Below are 24,481 nucleotides of genomic sequence, written 5' to 3'. Positions count from 1 at the left end.
TGATGGAGTTTTTCGAATGCACTCAACCGTCAAAGCACTGCTTCCTCAAAATAAAACATTTTGTTTCTTACTGTTCCGCAAAGCACTGTTGAAAAATATCCCATACAATAATTCCTTTTACAGTGAGGACGAGTGACGAGCTTGGTAATGATAAACTCACAGGAAAATAAACTATCCTTTGGAGGGAGAAAACCTCAAGGGAATCGATCCCGTTGGTTATCTGTTACTGCGCTCTCTGTTGACAGTGCAATTGCACGGTAACATGTCAGTCAATAAGCGAGCACAAGGTGCCACTTGTATAGTTTGGCGTTTGGGGTCAAAGGTACGTCACGTGACTGCAACTAGGAAACGGGGCTTTGAGAGCTATCAGTAGATATTTCTTAAACGCGATAACAGAAAGTACTATCTTTTATGTTACTCCCTTCCTCGTTGAAAGTGGTCCCGACACGATATGAAGCAACATGTGAGTGCAATTCAAATTTTGGCTAACCACTGTGTCAGTTATAAAGGGATGCTTGATAACTAAATCTGTACCACTTACTGACTCGTTCATGGAGGAAATGCATTATTCAGTCTGAAAGTCAACTTTCCTTTTTTAATTGTTTATTTATTTGTTGTCTTGAAGGGGCTCTCCTAACCAGACCTGTGACAGTGGGGTACCCATGGACCTCTTCTTACACTATTCTCTCGTTCCGTCGGTAAGGGGTCTCTGTGTCCTCATACAGTACGTTAACATCCAGGTAACACTTTACTTGACACCTAGCGTCATAACCATGTCACAATATGTCATGACGGCTGACATAACTTGTCATAACCTGTCATAATATGATCATCACACTGTCATGACCCATATATTTACCCCTGTTGTGACATATATTGCGTTATTTTGTGGCTGATTGTGACCCTACATAAGAGTGTCAAAACCCACATTTAATCAAATGTGTTTTTGCCCGGCAAAGAAGTTTCCTTTCTTTTGAAAGTTTGCTTCTTATCCTTTGTTGTTGTATTGAATTCCTTTAAAGTTATGTTTTCACACTTCACGACACTGTTGAGAAGCATTATGACCATCCTGTGTTACTTTACTTGGACTAAGAAAATACACTTTATGACACTGTCAAGAAGCATTATGACCAGTATGATCAGAATCATGTAAGCCAGATAGGTACATGCCCTTATGTCAGTCATCAGTCAAAAAGAGGGTGTCTTGTCCTGCTCCTGAAATCTGCTCCTGCATTGATCCCAGTCAACAGAGCATTGGGGTAGGTACATGTCTGACATCAATGTGTGCACAATTACAATGATAATTCAATATGGTCCATTTCAGAAAATGTTATATTACATAGAAATACTGTTTGACAAGTAGGCTATGGTGTAATGGAATGTTTTGCCTTGTGTGGTAGGTTTTGTCGGTTTTAACACTCTTATGTAGGTGTGATAACCAGCCATAAAATAACCCAATATATGTCACATCAGGTCTACAAATATGTGTCATGAAAGTGTTATGACCATATTATGACAGGTTATGACACATTATATCAGCTGTTATGACATGGTTATGACTGTATCATAATGTGTCATGTAAAGTGTTACCAACATCCACTGGTGCCAGTAACACAACATTCTTAGAAAAAAGGGTTTGGCTGTCCCCATAGGAGAACTCTTTTTGGTTCCAGGGAAAACCCTTTTTGGTTCCACGTAGAAGCCTTTTGGGTCCCACGTAGAATTCTCTGTGGAAAGGGGCCTACATGGAACCCTTAAAGGGGTCATCCTGGAATCAAAAAGAGTTATTCAAAGGGTTCTCCTATGGGGACAGCTAAATAACCCTTTTAGGTTGTAGATAGCTCCTTTAGTACAGTAAGATATAGTATGTTTGACTGTGTTTTTGCTATAGGCATGCTTATGTAATAAGACAATGCTATTTTTCGGAAACATTATCATTTATTCAACAGTGCCTACAGAAAGTATTCACACCCCTTGACTTTTTCCATATTTTGTGTTACAGCCTGAATTTAAAATGGATTATATTGAGATTTTGTATCACTGGCCTACTGTACACACAATACCCCATAATGTCAAAGTGGAATGATGTTTGTATATTTTTTTACAAATTCATTACAAAACAAAGTGTTCAACCCTTTTGTTATGGCAAGCCTAAATAAGTTTAGGAGTAAAAATGTGCTTAACAAGACACATAATAAGTTGGATTGGCTCCGTGTGCAATAATAGTGTTTAACATGATTTTTGAATGACTACCTCATCTCTGTACCCCAAACATACAATTATCTGTAAGGTCCTTCAGCCGAGCAGTGAATTTCAAACACAGCTTATTTTTTCCAATGCCTTACAAAGAAGGGCACCTATTGGTAGAAAAAATGCAGACATTGAATATCTTTTGAGCATGGTGAAGTTATTAATTACACTTTGGATGGTGTATCAATAAACCCAGTCACTACAAAGATACAGGTATCCTTCTTAACTCAAGTTGCCAGAAAGGAAGGAAACCGCTCAGGGATTTCACCATGAGGCCAATGGTGACTTTAAAATAGTTACAGAGTCAAATGGCTGTGATAGGAGACAACTGAGGATGGATAAACATTGTAGTTAGTCCACGATACTAACCTAAATGACAGAGAGAGAAGAAGGAAGCCTGTACATAACAAAAACACACAAAGGCTACAAAGCAAATATAAGTTAGATTTAAATAATACATTTCCTGGTTTCCCAGAAATTTAGCTTATGATTACGGGAATCCTCTAACCAGGATTTCGGGAAAACCAGGGAATTTATTGAAAGTTCCCGGAATTTTGCAACCCTAGACTTTGCTCTCTTTTGTGTATTCTACATAGTTCGTCATCGTCATATTTTATTTATACAGAAGGTGGCAGCATTTCACTGGATTTGAATGACAAAGATTGTGTGGCAAGTCCACGTCCTATAGAATGTAACTCTTTGACTGTCTATTTCAGGTTACAGCACTTGGATCAGGATGATTTTCACAGACCACTACCACAACAACCCTGTCATGGTGTGTTTCTGCCATCTTCTCCTGGAGAGACAACAGAGGACCACAGAGGCAGAATCATACTCCACGTTCAACAACACACCTTCGCCAGGTCAGTTAACGTCAAGATGTCATGAACACAGCTGCAGATCAAAAGAATGGGATGTTTGAAAGATCATTTAGTGTAGGTTGAAGTCTCTCATCATGTGAGTGTGTATTAGACTAAATAGTACTTGAGAGATCAGAAGGTTTTGAGAGCACAAATCATACTAACCTCCAGGGGTGTAAAGTACCTAAGTAAAAATACTTTAAAGTACTACTTAAGTAGCTTTTTGGGGTGTGTGTACTTTACTATTTATATTTTAGCAATTTTATTTACTTTTGATACTTAAGTATATTTAAAACCAAATAATTTTAGACTGTTACTGGGTGACTTTCACTTTAACTCAAGTAATTTTATACTACGGTATCTTTACTTTTACTCAAGTATTACAATTATGTACTTTTCCCACCACTACAAACCTTAGTAGCCCATCACAGACTGTTGATCAAAACAGACAAATAAGCACATCCTGGACGCCTCACACAAGTGACATTTTAGACCTGAAATATGAATGCTAGGACACGTAATAATTATTTGTAGATCATGTCAGTCTCTCACTAAAACCACTGGGTTGCAGATTCAGCCTGTGGAAGTTCTCTCTAATACCACTGTGTTGCAGATTCAGCCTGTGGAAGTTCTCTCTAATACCACTGTGTTGCAGATTCAGCCTGTGGAAGTTCTCTCTAATACCACTGTGTTGCAGATTCAGCCTGTGGAAGTTCTCTCTAATACCACTGTGTTGCAGATTCAGCCTGTGGAAGTTCTCTCTAATACCACTGTGTTGCAGATTCAGCCTGTGGAAGTCGGGCCAGGCGGCGATGGATGCTCCTCTACAGTCTGATGAAGAACCCATGACTGATCCTCCTGAGGAAGAACAGGACCTCCTCCAGTCCCACTCACCAGGACACTGTTGTCCAAGCCTGGCTGCTGGCCTCTCAGACCGAACAGATGGGACAGGCACCAGAGACGACAGCCACAGCAGTTACATCAGATCAGACGACGGCCAATGGGCAGGCATTAACTGACTGATTCTGCTCATGGCTTATACATGCGCAGCCTGAAATAGTGTAGTACAATAATGTGACATAACATTTAGTAGGCCTACACACATTTCGAGGACACCTTTTTGGCTCATGGGTGCTACATTTGATACTACAGGCCAAGCTCTTACAATGCATTGTTTTGTATGTGATGAATCATGGGAAATGGGGATAACTGGTCAGTTGAACAACTGAAATGTGTCTTCTGCATTTAACCCAACCCCTCTGAATCAGAGAGGTGCCGGGGGCTGGCTTAATTGACATCTACATCTTTGGCACCCAGGGAACAATGGGTTAACTGCCTTGCTCAAGGGCAGAACAACAGATTCTTACCTTGTCAGCTCGGGGATTCTATCCAGCAAACTTTCAGTTACTGGGCCAATGTTCTAACCATTAGGCTAATAGGATTAAAGCATTATAAATTCGGAAATACCTACATAATTACTCCTACTGTGAAAAATGATAGGACAAATTGGACATAGTTATGTTTTTACCTCATAACGGTCCATTTGTTTTTACTAGTCCACGTAGCCACAGGAAGTAGAGGTGCTGAGGGTGTTGCAGCACTCTCTGAAAAATCTGAATAAAAAATATACAGTACCAGTCAAAAGTTTGGACACACCTACTCATTCAAGGATTTTTCGTAATGTTTTACTATTTTCTACATTGTAGAATAATAGTGAAGACATCAAAACTATGAAATAACACATGGAATCATGTAGTAATCAAAAAAGTCTTATTCAATTAAACAAATCAAAATATATTTATATTTGAGATTCTTCAAAATAGCCACCTTTTGCCTTGATGACAGCTTTGCACACTCTTAGTATTCGCTCAACCAGCTTCATGAGGTAGTCACCTGGAATGCATTACAATTAACAGGTGTGCTTTGTTAAAAATTCATTTGTGGAATTTCATTCCTTCTTAATGCGTTTGAGCCAATCAGTTGTGTTGTGGCAAGGTAGGGTTGGTACACAGAAAGCCCTATTTGGTAAAAGTCCAAATCCATATCATGGCAAGAACAGCTCAAATATGCAAAGAGAAACGACAGTTCATCATTACTTCAAGACATGACGGTCAGTCAATGTGGAACCTTTCAAGAACAAGAACAAGTTTCATCAAGTGCAGTCGCAAAAACCATCAAGCGCTATGATGAAACTGGCTCTCATGAGGACCTCTACAGGAATGGAAGGCCCAGAATTACCTCTGCTGCAGAGGATAAGTTCATTGGAGTTACTAGCCTCAGAAATTGCAGCCCAAATAAATGCTTGACAGAGATGAAGTAACAGACACATCTTAACATCAACTGTTCAGAGGAGACAGCCTGAATCCGGCCTTCATGGTCGAATTGCTGCAAAGAAACCACTTCTAAAGGACATCAATAAGAAGAAGAGACTTGATTGGGCCAGAAACACGAGCAATAGACATTTAACCGATAGAAATCTGTCCTTTGGTCTGATGAGTCCCGATTTGAGATTTTTGGTTCCAAAAGCTGTATCTTTGTGAGACGCAGAGTAGGTGAACGGATGATCGACGCATGTGTGGTTTTCACTGTGAAGCATGGAGGAGGAGGTGTGATGGTACTTTGCTGGTGACACTGTCTGTGATTTATTTTGAATTCAAGGCACACCTACCAGCATAGCTACCACAGTATTCTGCAGCAATACGCCATCCCATCTGGTTTGCGCATAGTGGGACTATCATTTGTTTTTCAGCAGAACAATGACCCAAAACACCTCCAGGCTGTGTAAGGGGTATTTGACCAAGGAGGAGAGTGATGGAGTGCTGCATCAGATGACCTGGCCTCCACAATCACCCAACCTCAACCCAATTGAGATGGTTTGGGATGAGTTGGAACGCAGAGTGAAGGGGAAGCAGCCAACAAGTGCTCAGCTTATGTGGGAACTCCTTCAAGACTGCTGGAAAAGCATTCCAGGTGAAGCTGGTTGAGAGAATGATACGAGTGTACAAAGCTGTCATCAAGGCAAAGGCTGGATTCCTTGAAGAATCTCAAATCTATTTTTTATTTGTTTAATTTTTTTTTTAGTTCGTAAATGATTCCATATGTGTTACTTCATAGTTTTGATATCTTCACTATTATTCTACAATTTAGAACATAGTAAAAATAAAGAAAACCCCTTGAATAAGTAGGTGTATCCAAACTTTTCACTGGTACTGCATACACATTTTAAAAAGTTATTAAAAAAAAAAAGATGTTTTCTTCTCACAAAGTAGTGCACTGGGCCTTTACTAGTATTAGCAGACGAATATAGATGTCTGTAGCTCAAGCAAAAAAAATTATGTTTCAGCACCTCTGCTTTGGCAAAAAAAACTAGTTGTATAATTATGAACAGTATCTTGCAGGATTCAGTAGTCATTCTAAAGGGATACAGAAAGAACAAAACCATGTCCTCACATTAAAGGTGCAAAGTTATGGGCAAAGACACAAAACATCCATATCAAATTAAATATTTTTATTGATCAAATGACATTGAAAACAACCCCTTTTTATGCAGTATTAATTTACCATCCTTAAAAACCACTTAAGGTAAATGTACATTGCTGTGTAGTACATAGGCTGGTCATGCAAAGTAGCGCAACGATCTAATGCACTGCATCTCAACGATTGCGGCGTCATTACATACACCCTGGTTCGACTCCAGGCTGTATCACAACCGGCTGTGATTGGGAGTAGAGCAGCGCACAATTTGGCAGGTGTAGGCTGTCATTGTAAATAAGAATTTGTTCTTAATAACTGACTTACCTAGTTAAATAAACATTACATTAAAAAATATATATATGGATAATAATCATCTTGGTTTGTACCTGTAGACTTTCCATCACCATGAAAGAAAAACAAAGTAATTGAGTACGTTGAGAGATCAAGTGGTTTGTGATTATGTGGCTCAGTTGGTAGAGCATGCCGCTGGGTTGTGGGTTTGAATCCCATGGGGAACCAGTATGACAATGTAAGTTGCTCTGGATAAGAGTGTCTTCGAAAAGGAATGAATAGACCATTTCAGTTTCCACATAGTTAAAAAAAAAAAAAAACATCACAAAAGTAGTACGCTGGGCCTTTACTAGTCATGTATTAGCAGAGTGATATAGAAGTCTTCAGCACATGCAAAAACAAAAACAAATCTGCAACACCAAACTACTTCCAGCAGTATTCCACGCGTACTGTATATCGGTTGCATCAATGATTGTAATTGAGTATCTTTGACTTGAAAATAAATAATTACATTTGTGTAAATGTCTTACAATAAAATAAATCACATATTTACTAAAAGCTGCGGTGATTCCCGATAATTATTACATTTGACCATCTGAATTTGAGGGCACGTGGGCGCCTTGCGCGCGAACGTTCATTTGAGAACAGTTCTGGGGAGACAGTGACTCAGTAAAGTTTGTTCATTGATTGAAGCTAATAACAGTCCCAGGTAATCAGTATGAGCCAATATGAAATACAACGTATTATACGTCCTTGGACTGTTAATAATAGCCATGGAGCTAACGTTAGTTTGAAGCCTGGGTACTTTAGTTACAAGAACTTCTAGTTAACGTTAGCAGACGTTGGCTAGCTAGATATCATGTTTTCGCCAACAACGCTAAGGCTGTATAGCATATTCGTAGAGAGTGTTATAGTGTAAGGACTGACATTGGATGTTTACAGGAAAAGTTACTTTGAAAAACATGTTTGACCGCCCAAAGATCGGCGGCCTCCTATGACAAATGCCACACTAACGTTATTCAACCAGTTCAACCTACAATCAAAGCAAACTTTTGTAACCTTTCTAAACATCTCTGCTGCAATCGCTACTTTTGTTTAGTTGGCTAACAACAAACACTGGGAAGCTGTAGCCTATGTGGGCACCCGTATAGCTAGCTAGTTATTGAGTTGGATATTTCTAGGCAACGGTAACTTAGCTACATATCGGCAGCTCAAGTATTTAAGTTGGCTAGCACATGTCTCAGTAGTTGAGGACTTGGTAAGTGTGTATAAGTGTGTGTTTGGTGACTAGAACACAACTGTCTTGACTATCTAGCGCAATGATTGGACATTCATTCTAGTCATAATTTAAGTTGGCTCCATTTGTTTGTATTTAAGACGGAACAAAATGGCGCTGCAATACAAAGTAGTTAACGGGACTAATTTTGTGTTGACACTGACAGCGGCCTTCATTATGTTCCTGACCAGGTGTCAGGATGTCTGACGATCTGATGAAGAAGATGCTCCGGGCTGTCCTCCAGGCCAATAAGAACGGGGTGTCCATCACGCGGCTGCAGGGGGAATACAGGTCGCTGACGGGGGAGTTCATCCCTGACCGAAAGCTGGGTTACCCTTCACTGGAGTGCTTCCTCCGCAGTATCCCCTCCGTGGTCAGGATGGAGAATCGCATGGGGGAGGTAAGGCCTAACTCCCAATAAACGGGGGGATGGTAGCCTAGTGATAAAAAGCACTGGGCCAGTAACTGAAAGGTCGCTGGTTTGAATCCCGAGCCGACGAGGTGTGAAATCTGCCTGTGCCCCACAGGAGCAAGCAGCATTTCCCTTACACCAGCCGGTTCCTTTTCTATTGGCCACTTTCCTTTTAAATCTATGAAGGGAAGTGAAGACGTGCACATTTTAGGAGGAAGGACATATTTGGAGTTTGAGGAGAGTTGAGCTAGTCAGATTTAGGTTTTAAGCCAATATGTGTCACTTTGTATGAGCGTGTACTCTCCATATTCCTCCTGTAGATAATGTGTTTCGCTGCAGTCTGTCAAGAAACGGCCCACATTGCTCAGCTGGTCGCCCGTCAGAAGTCCAGCAAGAGGGCACCTGGCAGATCCCAGATGCTGAACTGTCGGATGAGGTCGAAATTGGCTTCACATTTTGTGTTCTATGGTAGGTCTCGTCTGTCCTTGTCCCAGTCTGCGTCATCTGAGAATTGTTCTTTTCTGAATGTCTTTCCTTGATGGTCCAGTTTACTATTCCTTTGAGAACTTGAATTTCAACAAAAAGCTTTCAGACAAATTATATTCCTCTCACTCCTGATTCTTTACACATATGAATAAAATCAGTGAGTGAAAAAGTGAAGCAGGGTGCTATCATCACTGACATCTACCCCTTCCATCTCTCCCCTCGTCTCCAGAGAAGCCTCGGACGTCCCTGCGTCAGCCCGACCGTGCTCCAGTGCGCTCCGGCTGGAGCCAGCCGTACTCCTCCATGGGACCCTCACGGCCGCGGAACTACAACATCTGTGGAGGCTTCAGTGCTGGGGGAGACATCAGGAAGATGTACAGCCAGCATGACGAGCGGGCCAACCCCCCTGCTCCGGCACCGCAGAGTCAGAACAGGGAGCCCATCACTCAGGTGAAACCGAGTGAAAGGTGAGTGGAAGGAACACATGCTTTAGTATGAGAGGTGTGGAGGGCATTAACACACACCAATGTGTAAGGTGTAGATGGTTTGTGACATTATACCATATTCAATGTCATTTTATTTAATGTTATTGACAAATGTCTTCTCTGCATTCAAATAATACCACCAGATGTTACTATCCCTCTATCTTTCTTCAGACCAGTTAAGAAATGTACCTTTTCTTCTAGACTGGTGAAACAAGTCAACCATCACATTTCGAGTACCACCCAAAAAGCTCCTGGTAAGTCTCAAGTGAGACCCATCTTTCTCTAGTTGGAGATTTGGCTAATTGCATGACAGCAGATTCATAGTGGAGATTTTGTCTGAAATCCCAGACTAAGAATATTTCTCCTAGGAAGTGTATGCTTTGTCTCCCCCTGGAGGGCATCTGGTTAGTGTCCTCTGAACACTTTAGTGGTGGTAGTGTTACTGTACAAAACATTTGAAACCGTTTTCACCCTACTGAACATGACTGTGGCTGGTATACTACGTATTAATAACATGCCATCGTTTCATCCTATTTCCCAGCTCTCTCCAGTTTCCCAGCTCTCTCCATTACCATCAGTAACGTCCCTCGTCCGACGCCCAAAGCCCTTCAGCCGGGAGACTACAACCCCCAGGTTGTGCAGAATCGGATCTCTGAGGTGCTGAAGAAGTACTGCAGTGGTCTGTGGCTCTCCAAGCTGCCCACTGTGTACCGGGACATGCACAAACAGGACCTACCTGGCCAAGCAGTCATAGACCTGGAGAACTGGACACACATCTGCTTCGTAAGTATCTAGTAGGAAAATCATATTATCTTTGATTCCCTTCTATCAGCAACAAAAGGAAATGTTTTGAGATTATAGAATAGTTACCACTTTCTCCCCCCCCCCCACAGATTTACAGAACATTAGAAAGTCGTACTGTTTTACTGTAGTGTTTTATGTACTTTAAAAATGCACTTTGATGCATCGATTGACACTTTGTGTTTCAGGTTGAGAAGCCTGTTAGTACCAATCGAGCAGATAGGCTGGTGTACCCCCCTCAGTCCAAACCCCCCAGCCTTGCTCTCTCACCAGTCAAACCCCCAACGGCTCCTTATACAGTAAAACCAGCCACGTCCCTCCTAGCCAAACCCATCACTACCGCTCCAGTCAAACCAGTCACTGCCAACCCAGTGAAACTGGCCCCTCTATTTTTCTCACCGAGGAACCCCTCCTTGAACCAGAGTCAGACCTTGCCCACTCCACCGGCCCCCTCGTGGAAGCACTCCCCGACCCATACCTCCACCTCTCCAACTGCCCCCTCTACCTTGTGGAATCCCTCTCCTTCCCACCTACTCTCTACGCCCACCTGTAATTTGTGGAGACCCTCCCCTACTTCCACCTCGCCCTCATGGAAGCCAACAACTACCCCCACCTCCCCTACTCCCCCTCCCTCATCCCCACCTCCCCTACTCCTCCCTTCCTCACCTCCCTCACACGGATGGCCTCCCCTACCCCCACCACCCCAATCCCCCTCTCCCCTACAGCGGTGAGCATCCCTGCGGAGACGCGCCTCAGACTGAAGGAGCTGCTGTCTAAATACAGCCACGGCCTGTGGGCCCATGCCCTCCCCAAGCTCTACCAGGAGACCTTCAAGGTCCCCTTCCCAGAGGACATCCTGTCCAACCTGTCTCTCTTACTAGACATCTGCACCGTGGAGTACCCCATGGCCGACAACAAGATGAAGGCCATCCTCTACGGCCCCACCACCGAGTACAAGGCCAAGGTAGGGCTGCCTGTTCCACTCCAGAAATGTTATTTCATTTATTCATCATTTATTCAGGAGATCTCATATCGGAGTCATTTCAGATTCCTCGAGTCGGAATTGACTCTTGAAATTGATTCCCTCCCAAATAACATGAGCCGGGTCCAGTAGAAGAAACTGGTAGAGAACACATTGGCACAACTGTATAACAGTGTGTTGTTTGGACATGCAGGTGAGCAGCACCCCGTCTTCTCCGTCGGGTTATAAGCTCAACAGCACCCCCATGGTTCCTCCTCTGCTGCTCCCCAAGGAGGAGTTCCCCTCAGTGCTGGTGGTGGAGGCAAGAAGCACCGACCAGGTCATCCTCAGGTAGCTTATTTCTTTGGTCATTTTACTATTTATTTTGAGAAATTTCTTGTGAAATTTCTGGGATTTATTTATATTTTTTTGTCTTCGACACCGCAATTTCGAGGGCATTTCATTAACTTTTCAGGGCATTTTGCAGCCTCTAATTTCCTGTTTAGAAGATTCCCTCCCCTGCAATATTTCCTGTTGCTTCTGGAAATCCTCCAACCTGGATTTCAGAAAAACCTGAACACTTTAGGAAAATGTTGGGAATTTTCCTCTTCTTACTCAGGTACATAGGTGAGGGCTATTCTCAGGCCCTGGAGGCACTGGAGGAATCCATGAGTACAGTCTACAGCCAGCTCAGCGCTCAGAGGCTCCTCCCCTTCCCCTCAGCTGGCGAACTGGCGGCCGTCAAAGTGGAGGGGGGAGAGGAGGTCGTCAGGGCCCAGGTCTGTGAGGTCATGACCGACAAAGTCAAGGTAAGGATAGTCTTGGAGAGGCAAGCTCAATGGAGAATCTCCATAATTGTGTGGTAATGGGTTAGAAGGGCCTCACGAGGATACTTTTCTGCCAACTCTTTAGTTGGATTTTAACCTCTAGGGTATGTGGGATGCTCGCGTTCCACCTGGCCAACATCCAGTGAGATTGCAGATCACCAAATTCAAATACAGAAATACTCATAAAAATTCAGAAAGATACAACTATTAAACATAGGTTTAAAGATGAACTTCTTGTGAATCCAACCACTGTCAGATTTTAAAAATGCTTTACGGCGAAAGCATACCTTACAATTATTTGAGAACATAGACCAGCAGACAAATCATTACAAACAGTAACCAACCAAGTAGAAGTTACACAAGTCAGAAGGAGAAAATTAAAATTCAATAAATGTTCCTTTTGTTTGATAAAGTCTCTTTATATCCGAAAACCTCCGTTTTGCTCGCTTTTTCTTCAGTAATCCACAGGCTCAAACGCAGTCACAACAAGCAGACAAAAAATCCAAATTGTATCCGTAAAGTTCATAGAAACATGTCAAACGATGTTTATATTCCATCCTCAGGTTGTTTTTAGACTTAATAATCGATAATATTTCAACCGGACAATAACGTCGTCAATATAAAAGGTAAACAAGAAAGGCACTCTCTCGGTCGCATGAAAAAGCTCTGTGACACGGCAGGGTCCACTCATTGAGACTGCTCTTTCTCCCTCATTTTTCAGAATACAAGACTGAAACAATTTCTAAAGACTGTTGACATCTAGTCGAAGGCATAGGAACTGCAATTTGAGTCCTAAGTCAATGGATACTGTAATGGCGTTGATTAGTAAACAACAACAAAAAAATCCTACTTCCTGAATGGATTTTTCTCATGTTTTCGCCTGCCAAATCAGTTCTGTTATACTCACATTATTTTAACAGTTTTGGAAACTTTAGAGTTTTCTATCCAAATATACTAATTATATACATATCCTATCTTCTGGGCCCGAGAAGAAGGAAGTTTAATTTGTGCATGCTTTTCATCCAAAATTCCAAATGCTGCCCCCTACCCTAGAGAAGTTAAAGTATAGTGTGAAAAAAAATAATCATGGGAAGCAGGAAATAATGAGGATGTTTTATTGGCCCTTCCTATGCTAGACTTAGTTACAGTCCACATCACCTACACCCTGTGTTTAACCAGATTTGTCGCCCCTCAGGTGTTTTAAGTGGACAACTTAAACATCCTGTTTTCTCAGTAACCAGCCGTGCAGGTGTACTACTAGAAGACTACCTTGAATTTTTTCAAACCACAGAAAGTTCAAGGCCCTGTTTATAACCAAACTGTTGTTGTTGCTCTACAGGTGTACTACGTGGACCATGGCTTCTCTGAGGTCCTCAGTAGAACCAAACTACTGGAGCTGCAGAACGACTTCCTCAAGCTGCCCTTCCAGGCGACTACTTGTACACTAGCTGGTAACCAAGTTCAACTCCCGTTTCCCCCGTCTCTTCTGAGCATCGCAACTACAGTGTGTCCATGAAAATAATTAGTTTGTGTGATGGAGAATACAAGCAGTTAGCTAAATGTAATGTTTATTTACACGTCACTGCAGTTAGTGGTATTCCACGTTTTGGTGTGTTTAATCTGCTTTCTTTGTCCTTTAGGGATCCTCTCAAATCTAAGTACCTCGGGGGTGTAATATGGGGCAAGAGGTTCATTTTAATCGCTCTCGCTCTTTTTCCATCTCTTTCTCTCCCATCTTTCCCGCTCTCTTCTCTCTCTCTCCCTCATGCTGCTGTCACCATCTTTCTCCCTCTCTGCGTCTCCCTCTCTGCGTGTAGGTCTGGAGCAGTTCAGCTCGGAGCTCTCTGTGCTGCAGACCCTGGAGTCCCTGGCCGTAGGTAAGATCCTCCTTGTGGAGCTGCTGCAGCACGACGCTGATCCGCCCCAGGTGGTGCTCTACGACACATCGCACGATGATGAGGTCAACATCAACGTTGTCTGCCTCAAGGCTCTGCAGGACAAGGCCATGGAGAACCCTTTACAGGTTGTTATAGGTTTTCTAGAGTATCCATTTTTCCTTTCAATGCACATTTGATCAATTTGCATGGAAAGGACATGCAGACAGCATGCTGGGAGCAGCACAGGGTCTGCCTTGGACTGGAGCACATTTCCAGGTTAATAGCCTTGTTCTATGGCACACCGGCAGTAGGTAGCACATGCAATATTGTGTTCTGTCCTTCATCCATCTGAAATGCATGCGTTCCTATCCTGTTTTCTCTTACCATGTTAAGTCATCTACCTCAATCTCACTGTAATGAGGGTTTATTCTCAGTTAGGCGTTCATGAATATGTAGTGCCATGTTATCCAATATTTCTTAAGTATGGAGTTTGAATGTGTCTGGTTTCTCCTCCAGGTCAACAGTACCTAAACTCGGCAAAAAAACAACAACTTCCTCTCACTGTCAACTGTGTTTATTTTCAGCAAACTTAACGTGTAAATATTTGTATGATCATAACAAGATTCAACAACTAAGACATAAACTGAACAAGTTCCACAGACATGTGACCCAACAGAAATTGAACACTTTGTCCCTGAACAAAGGGGGTCAAAATCAAAAGTAACAATCAGTATCTGGTGTGGCCACCAGCTGCATTAAGTACTGCAATGCATCTCCTCATGACTGCACCAGATTTGCCAGTTCGTTGTGAGATGTTACCAAACTCTTCCACCAAGGCACCTGCAAGTTCCCAGACATTTCTGGGGGGTGGGTGGCCGTAGCCCTCACCCTCCGATCCAACAGTTCCCAGACGTGCTCAATGGGATTGAGATCCGGGCTATTCGCTGGCCATGGCAGAACACTGACATTCCTGTCTTGCAAGAAATCATGCACAGAACGAGCAGTATGGCCAGTGGCATTGTCATGCTGGAGGGTCATGTCAGGATGAGCCTGCAGGAAGGGTACCACATGAGGGAGGAGGATGTCTTCCCTGTAACGCACAGCATTGAGATTGCATGCAATGACAACAAGCTCAGTCCGATGACGCTATGATACACCGCCCCAGACCATGACGGACCCTCCACCTCCAAATCGATCCTGCTCCAGAGTACAAGCCTCTGTCTAATGCTCATTCCTTTGACGATAAACACGAATCCGACCATCACCCCTCGTGAGACAAAACCGCGACTTGTCAGAGGAGCACTTTTTGCCAGTCATGTCTGGTCCAGCGACGGTGGGTTTGTGCCCAAAGGTGACGTTGCCGGTGAGGTCCTGCCTTACAACAGGCCTACAAGCCCTCAGTCCAGCCTCTCCCAGCCTATTGCGAACAGTCTGAGCACTGATGGAGGGATTGTGCGTTCCTGGTGTAACTCGGGCAGTTGTTGTCGCCACCCTGTACCTGTCCTGCAGGTGTGATGTTCGATTGTACCGATCCTGTGCAGGTGTTGTTACACGTGGTCTGCCACTGCGAGGACGATCAGCTGTCCGTCCTGTCTCCCAGTAGCGCTGTCTTAGACGTCTCACAGTACGGACATTGCAATTTATTGCCCTGGCCACATCTGCAGTCCTCATGCCTCCTTGCAGCATGCATAAAGCACGTTCACGCAGGTGAGCAGGGACCCTGGGCTTCTTTCTTTTGGTGTTTTTCAGTCAGTAGAAAGGCCTCTTTAGTGTCCTAAGTTTTTATAACTGTGACATTAATTGCCGTCTGTAAACTGTTGGTGTCTTAACGACTGTTCCACAGGTGCATGTTCATTATTTGTTTATGGTTCATTGAACAAGCATGGGAAACAGTTTTTAAACCCTTTACACTGAAGATCTGTGAAGTTTTATGAATTATCTTTGAAAGACAAGGTCCTGAAAAAGGGACGTTTCTTTTTTTTGCTGAGTTTATATGAATGTGTCTGGTTTCTCCTCCAGGTCAACAGTACCTATATGAATGTGTCTGTGACCAACGTGTGTTCTGACGGAACCATCTTCTGCCAGCTGCCCTCCCGAGGTCGGGTCAAGCTCAATGAGATCCTGGATAAGATCGAGGCCTTCTTCATAACCCAGGTACACGAAGACAGTTGGGATAGTTACACCATTCTGTTTTCTTTTTTGGGGGACGACAACAAATTACTGTTACACATATAGCCTAATAATGTTATGGGATTTACAATATGTTGTTGATCGTCTCTTTGCCAGGTGACGTCAGAGTCTCTGGTGTCCACTCCGTTCTGTGGGAAGTGCTGCCTGGCCCGGTACAAAGGAAGGTGGTCCAGAGTAGAGGTAGGAGACTAGAGAGTAAACTACATGGTGAAGACTTAGAAGGAACACTTATCCCAAAGGGATGTTCTCTGACAATACATCTTTTCACCCCAAAATAAATGAATAGTGAAATCTAATGCGTTTCAAACCAATTCTCTGCTCTGTTATATTTTGCGCTGTGCTTGCTTTAACCAAACAGTATGTCTGTGTATTCCTGTCAGATCACCAACCTCCATGGTAGCAGAGTGCTAGATATCAAATTTGTGGACCTGGGAGTCCCGGCCTCTGTAGAGGTCATAGAGCTGAGAGAGATCCCTCCTTCGTTCCTGCACGAGCTCATGGTCATCCCACCACAGGTTGGACGGAAAGACCCCTGGCTGTGTTGATGATTGATCCCTTGTGTTCTCTCCTGTTGTCTGATGTACAGTTTGTGATAGGTTATCTGTACACCATGCGTTCCTTTACATTGTCGCAAGTAAATGTCTCCATGGGATATTAAAGTATACTACTTTCTTCCTAGGCGATCAAGTGTTGTCTGGTAGAGCTGGAGGTGGGGGTCTGGACTCCTGAGGCTGTTCTCTGGCTTAGAGGTGCTGTACTCAACTCTATGGACTGTAGCATGAAGGTATGTCAATCATACACACAGATCCAATTAAAGTTTTCAGATCCCTCGACTTTGTCCACATTTTGTTACATTACAGCCTTATTCAAAATTGATGAAATAGTTTTTTTCCCTCATCAATCTACACACACTATCCCATAATGATAAAGTGAAAACAGTTTGTTTTTTTGCGTGCAAATTGATAAATACCTACCTTATTTACATAAGTTTTCAGACCCTTTGCTATAAGACTTGAAATTGAGTTCAGGTGCATCCCGTTTCCATTGATCATCCTTGACATGTTTTTACAACTCGATTGGAGTCCACCTGTGGTAAATTCAATTGAGTGGACATGATTTGTAAAGGCACACACCTGTCTATATAAGGTCCCACAGTTGACCGTGCATAACAACAATAACGAAGCATGAGGTCGAAGGAATTGTCTGTAGCGCTCCGAGACAGGATTGTGCCGAGGCATTGAAGGTCCCCAAGAACACAGTGGCCTCCATCATCCTTAAATGGAAGAAGTTTGGAACCACCAAGACTCTTCCTAGATCTGTCCGCCCAGCCAAACTGAGCAATTGGGGGAGAAGGGCCTTGGTCAGGGAGATGACCAAGAATCCGATGGTCACTCTGACAGAGCTCTAGAGTTTCTCTGTGGAGATTGGAGAACCTTCCAGAAGGACAACCATCTCTGCAGTACTCCATCAATCAGGCCTTTATCGTAAAGTGGCCAGACAGAAGCCACTCTTCTATTCTATTTCTAAAAACCTGTTTTTGATTTGTCATTATGGGGTATTGTGTGTAGATTGAGGGAAAAAACGTTAGTATTTAATCCATTTTAGAATAAGGCTGTAATGTAACAAAATGTGGAGAAAGTGAAGCGGTCTGAATACTTCCCGAGTGCTCTGTATCAACCGTTTTTGTACTGCAGGTGTGGTAACAGCTAACTGAACAGAATGTTCAGAATGTATTTTGGGAGGAAACTGCAGTCGGCACATTTTTAGATCAAGAACTATTGAATTTGCTTGCCTCGAGCAGCAATATATAATGCTTGAAACAAGTGACGCATAGACAGACAAGTTGATTAGACATTAGAAGCAGGTGTGATCCACAGCTGGCGCAATGGAAGAATTTGGCCACAGAGTTGTCCTCATTAGCATAGCTTTCATCAGCTTTCAGAAGCCACAAACTGAAAGTAGGCACTGGAATGTCGAACTTGTGAATCATATTTTTTTTTTAAATTTTTTTACATGAAAGCCTCTAACTTGGACTGATTTTTAACCCTCTCTTCACCTTTATATATATATATATATATATATAACTGTTTGTAAAGGAAAAAGCTTCATAAGATGAAGGATTGATTTTCCTTCTGTACTGTTAAGCTTTCTAACTCTCCTTTGCACTGTAGCTCTCCAAGCTGAACTTTAGAATGGAATGTTATTGATTCTCCTATGTCATGTCCAAGCAATTTTCAACCCTCTCCTTTTCTATAGATCTCGACGCTGGACGAGGACAAGCTGGTGCACATCTACCTGTTTACCTCTAAGGGCTCCCAGGATGTCACCAACAGTGTTAACCACCAGATGGCCACCTCTGACCTATGGAAGCAACCCGGACCCCAGAAGGACGGCCTCCCTACCCTCAGTTTCCTCGACACCGTGGTCGCCAACATGGTGGATCAGCTTACCCTCGACAGCACAGCCTGCAGCCCTATCCCTGTCTCCACCAACACCCCCAGCCCTCTGGATGGTGCTGGGGACATGTCAAACCCCACTTTGGTCACCTCTGCTTGGGGAGAGAAGCAGCTGGTGCTGCCCCCTCTCTTGGAGCTTCCCCAGGCGGGCCAGAACATGGACGTCTACGTGTCTGTGGCCTGTCACCCGGGACACTTTGTGCTGCAGCCATGGCAGGTAACCAGTTCAAGAGAGCTGTCAAGGGCTAGTGCATCCCAAATGGCACCCTATTCCCTACATGGTGCACTACATTTGCACAAACGTAGCACACTATGTAACGAAAAGGGTGCCATTTGGGACTCTACGGTAGCGTCCCACCTGTCCAACATCCTGTGAAATTGCAGAGCACAAAATTAAAACTACAGAATTATAAATATTTAACTTTCATAAACTCACAAGTGTAATACATCAAAATAAAGCTTAACTTCTTGTTAATCCAGCCGCTGTGTCAGATTTCAAAAAGGCTGTACAGCGAAAGCACACCATGCGATTATCTGAGGGCAGCGCCCCGCATACAAAAAGCATGAAAAACATATTTCAACCAGGCAGGTGCGCCACAAAAGTCAGAAATAGCGATATAATAAATGCCTTACCTTTGATCTTCTTCTGTTGGCACTCCAAAAGGTCCCAGTTATATCACAAATGGTCCTTTTGTTCGATAATGTCCTTCATATCCGTAAAAACTCAGTTTAGCTGGCGTGCTTCAGTAAATAGTCCACCCAGTTTCCCTCCATCAAAATGCATACAAAATGAATCCCAAACATTACTAATAAACTTCTACAAACAACGTTTATTATCGAACCTTGGGTACCCTAATACGTAAATAAACAATCAAATTTAAGACGGAGAATCGTTATTGTATTTACCGGAGAAAAATACCAAAGAACGCACTCTCTTCCACGTGCTTAGAAACACTACAGCCAAAATGGGAGCCACCTAGAAAAACTACAGTTTCTGGCTCATTTTTCCAAAAGTCAGCATGAAACGCTTTCTTAACTTCTTGAAACTCCCCAAACCGGATCCGGGTTTGTGACTAAGCCTCAGGCTCATTAGCATAACGCAACGTTAACGATTTCTGAAAATCGCAAATAAAATTAAAATAATGCGTTTGCTCTCAAGCTTAGCCTTTTCTTAACAACACTGTCATCTCAGATTTTCAAAATATGCTTTTGAACCATAGAAATTGACTAATTTGTGTAAGAGTATGCAAAGCTAGCTTAGCATTTTGTGTAGCATGTAGCACGCAACATTTTCACAAAAGCCAGATAACCAAATAAATAAAATCATTTACCTTTGAAGAGCTTCTGATGTTTTCAATGAGGAGACTCCCAGCCACATACCAAATGCGCAGTGTTTCCTGAAAGCGTCTGTGTGTAGGAGAAATCGTTCCGTTTTCTACATTGCGCCTGGCTAACGAACCGAAAATGCAGTCACCTACAACGTGAAACTTTTCCGGATTAACTACATAATATCGACCGAAACATGGCAAACGTTGTTTGGAATCAATCCTCAAGGTGTTTTTTCACATATCTCTTCATTGACATGCAGTTCGTGGAAGCTTGCTTTTGCGCACCAATTTCGGCGCAGGACACCGGGCGGACACGTGGTAAATGTGGTCTCTTATGGTCAATCTTCCAACGATCTGCCTACAAATACGTCACAATGCTGCAGACACCTTGGGGAAACGACAGAAAGGGCAGACTCATTCCTCTTGCGTTCACAGCCATATAAGGAGATCATGAAAGACAGAGCCTCAAAAATCCTTGTCATTTCCTGGATGCCAAGTCATCTTGGTTTTGCCTGAAGCTCACGTTAAAGGGCACGCACAGAGAAGATATTTGTATTTCTGGACACGTCAGAGTGTTTTCTTTCGAACAGTAGCAATTATATGCATAGTCGAGCATCTTTTTGTGACAAAATATCTTGTTTAAAACGGGAACGTTTTTCTTCCAAAAATGAAATAGCGCCACCATAAGTGTAAGAGGTTGACTGACATCTATTGGAAGCCCTAGGAACTGCAATTTGGGAGGATTTTGCCTTAAAATAAAAGTGACAGCCATTGAAAACAGTGGTAGGCTGAAAAAAAAAACGTTTTGTTTTGGGGGGGGTTGTCCTCAGGGTTTCGCCTGCCATATCAGTTCTGTTATACTCAGACATAATTTTAACAGTTTTAGAAACGTTAGTGTTTTCTATCCAAATCTACAAATTATATGCATATCCTAGCTTCTGGGCCTGAGTAACAGGCAGTTTACTTTTGACACGCTTTTCATCCGGACGTGAAAATACTGCCCCCTACACGAGAGGTTAATGGAGTAGCTTAGTCTTTAGACATTGATTTTGTTTGGTCTTGGAGATCGTGCGTTGGTATATTTTAGTCTGTATTGTTTAACTCTCGTGACAGGGATTTCTCTGCCAATGAAATCCTCGGGAGGGCCGCCCGAAGTCCAAACTGTAAAAAAAGTATTGCTTTCAGTGTGAACTAAGACGACTAAAACCACAAAGTATGTAGAAAAGATAATGGTGCTATATCTTTTTGGGGGATATAATCTTTGAGTACTGACAATCCCCTAAATAAAAGCTAGACAAGGAGAATTGAAAGTTAAAACAACAATGAATATAGCAGTATAGATTTTATTTTGTTTGTCCAAATGAACACCATATTAGCCATTTTAAAAAATGTAGAATTACAGGTAATTAGCTTTAAAACAGCAAAAATATATATTTTAGCTCCATGGCAGAAAATGTATAATTGCATGAAATTTGCAGTGAACTGCAATATTTATCTCAGCTGCATGGAAAATGTATAGAATTGCAGGAAATTTGCTTTAAAACTGTAAAAATGTCTCCACTCCATGGACAAATGTTAGAAAATGTCAGCCAGGCCACGCTCAACACCTAAGCCACTTTTTTGATCCAGAAAAAACCTGCATGGCTGAGGCAACTATGTACACTGAACCAAAATATATATGCAACATGTAAAGTGTTGGTCCCATGTTTTATGAGCTGAAATAAGATCCTAGAAATGTTGCATACGTTAAAAAAAAAAGCTTCTCAAATTCTGTGCACAAATTTGTTTACATCCCTGTTAGTGAGCGTTTCTCCTTTGCCATGATAATCCACCTGACAGAGGTGGCATATCGAGAAGCTGATTTAAACAGCATGATCATTACACAGATCCAACTTGTTCAGCGGGACAATGAAAGGCCACTCTAAAAGGTGCAGTTTTGTCACAACACAATGCCACAGAAGTGTCAAGTTTTGAGGGAGTGTGCAATTGGCACACTGACTGCGGGAATGTCTGTTACCAGAGAATTTAATTTTTAGTTTCTCTACCATAAGCTGACTCAAATGTCGTTTTAGAGAATTTGGCAGTACGTCCACCCGGCCTCTCAACCGCAGACCACGTGTATGGCATGGTGTGGGGGCGAGCGGTTTGCTGATAACGTTGTGAACAGAGTACCCCATGGTGGGGTTATAGTATGGACAACGAACACAATTGCATTTTATCCATGGAAATTTGAATGCACAAAATACTGTGATCCCTGAGATAATTTTTTTTTTTAAGGCATCTGTGACCAATCAATGCATATCTGTATTCCAAGTCATGCGAAATCCATAGATTAGTGCCTAATGAATTTATTTAAATTGACTGATTTGTGTCATATGAACTGTAACTCTTGCATGTTATGTTTTTAAATATGTGTTCAGTATATTTGAAATGTGTCAAATCAAACTCAGGACCTGTACAAGCTGGTGGTGCTGATGGGAGAGATGGTCCTTTACTACAACCAGAGGGAGGAGACGCCGGGGCCCGGAGATGTACAGAAAGGAGAGGTCTACGCCGCCAAGGTGGACCATAAGTGAGTGGACAGATTAGGTTTTGGAGGCCTCCACAGTTTTGGTTTCATACCAATGTTGACTTCATCGTGTTTTTAGTCCTAGATGATTTATGGGTTTTATGTTGTTTTCACATGGCTGAGGCAACTATATCAACTTCAAATGTGTCAAGTAAATGCATGAGTGTTTCGTTCACCCTTTTCCCTCGTAGTTGACGCTGTTGGTCAAGGGTGTTCTCTCCAACCGCCTGGGGTCTGTGTGACCTCTGACCTCTCCCTGTGCCCACAGTTGGCACCGTGTGCTGGTGAATAACGTTCTGTCCAGTGGCCTGGTGTCTGTGTACGAGCTGGACTATGGTAAACACGAGCTGGTTAGCTGCACCCTGCTTCAGCCCCTCATTGAGTCATTCAGACAGCTGCCCTTCCAGGGAATCACCGCACAACTGGCTGGTGAGTACAGGAAAATGGGTAATACTGTGCATATAATGAATGTGTGTCGGACATGCAATTCTCTGTTGGAATAGTCTGACTGGTGACTTGTAGTTTATCAACAGTGTATTTCTATCATGTTGACCTCTAACCTCTGCTGCTATCTTGAACACTTCTTGCAAAAGACACAAACAAAAAAAGACAATCTGACAAACCTGGATAAATAAAGATTTAATCAAATTGAATAAACCCTCTTCCCTCTCCAGGCGTGGAGCAGTGTGTGTGGTCGGAGGCGGCGTCCATTGTGTTCCGGAACCACGTAGAGAAGAAGCCCCTGGTGGCCCAGGTGGAGTGTGTGGTGGAGGCTGAGCTTCCCTGGGACAGGAAGGTGATTGATTTATTGAATTTATTTGAGAATTACAAAAATGCATATAGCCAGTAGCAACACAAATTTCAAAAAGGATAGCACAGTCACTGGTTGTCTCTGAAATGGCACCCTATTCCTTACATAGTGCACTGCTTTTGACCAGGGTCTGTTTCAGACAACCAGTGCCCCCATGGGCCCTGGTCAAAAGCAGTGCACTACATAGGGAATCGGGTGCCATTTTGGATGTAAACACTGACTTATTTCCGTTATGCTCCAAGATGATAGTGTACCTGGTGGACACTTCTCGGGAGGAGAAAGACATCTGGGTCCACAACATCATGGCTGACTTTCCAGAGGAGCAGAGTACCGCCGCGTAGAACCGGACTGGACAGACAGACCACATAAGACTGTTAAACTCTGCCAGAGTATATCACATATGCTGAAATGATGCACACCACTGGCTGTAGCATGACTGTTGGTATCCCGTTCACTTATTCCACAGGTCACAAAGATCTGCCAGAGTGTCCCAGGTCATTGGGGAGCCTGAATTTATGCAGGAGCTCAGTCTATCAGCTTAGCACTGTGTGAAGCATAGAACTGTGATTTTTTCTGATCGTATGGGGGGGGTGAATCTATTTGCTGTGTGTGTGTATATATAGAGAAAGGTATTAAACAACAGTACCCACCCCATTGATCTCCTTAGCAGGGTATGTCGTTCAAGTGTAATGTAAAAAAGGTGTCCTTTATTGTTCAGTTTCAGTCTCCTGTCAAATACTTTGCGTAGAAAGTTCTTTACTGATTTAGTTATTATTCATCGCCATCTTTTGGTTTTGCAGTTGATCTCTTTTAAGTTGTTTGTCCTGACTTGTGATTTTTTTTGCCTTTTACTAAATTATTATTTTAGTTTAAATATATTTAAGTCAATTGTATGTAATTTGTTGTTCAATACCTTGACTTTTGAAATGCGTGAAATTTATTTGACTTTGACACTTATTTTGCTTTTTGTGTGTGATATCCCACAGTACTAACTTTACTTTTGAAGGAAGTGGCTCAAATGGATGAATGTAGACTTGGCTGAATAAATTGTTCATTAAAAAGCTCAACTTTGTTATACATTGTAATATTCATTACCAATAACAGCTACTAAGCTGTTTATACCGTGA

General features: G+C 42.7%; 1 protein-coding gene across 1 annotated transcript; it reads left to right on the top strand.

Annotated features, from left to right (window-relative positions):
- The first annotated feature begins 152 nt into the window (after positions 1-152).
- Positions 153-24,421, top strand: LOC135506838 (tudor domain-containing protein 7A-like). Its single transcript, XM_064926235.1, has 23 exons — positions 153-463; positions 626-698; positions 2,967-3,113; positions 3,892-8,551; positions 8,884-9,031; positions 9,279-9,516; positions 9,736-9,788; positions 10,076-10,317; positions 10,524-11,001; positions 11,058-11,299; positions 11,511-11,647; positions 11,916-12,105; positions 13,463-13,574; positions 13,941-14,146; positions 16,020-16,154; positions 16,287-16,370; positions 16,571-16,705; positions 16,870-16,974; positions 18,447-18,863; positions 22,425-22,546; positions 22,812-22,972; positions 23,218-23,339; positions 23,597-24,421. The coding sequence occupies exons 4-23, from the start codon at positions 8,351-8,353 to the stop codon at positions 23,693-23,695; spliced, it is 3,627 nt and encodes a 1,208-aa protein (XP_064782307.1). The 5' UTR covers positions 153-463; positions 626-698; positions 2,967-3,113; positions 3,892-8,350; the 3' UTR covers positions 23,696-24,421.
- The last annotated feature ends 60 nt before the right edge of the window (positions 24,422-24,481 follow it).

This window comes from Oncorhynchus masou, chromosome 20 (genome assembly GCF_036934945.1).
Source record: "Oncorhynchus masou masou isolate Uvic2021 chromosome 20, UVic_Omas_1.1, whole genome shotgun sequence".
NCBI lineage: Eukaryota > Metazoa > Chordata > Actinopteri > Salmoniformes > Salmonidae > Oncorhynchus > Oncorhynchus masou.
This window is presented reverse-complemented; position numbering and strand designations above follow the sequence as displayed.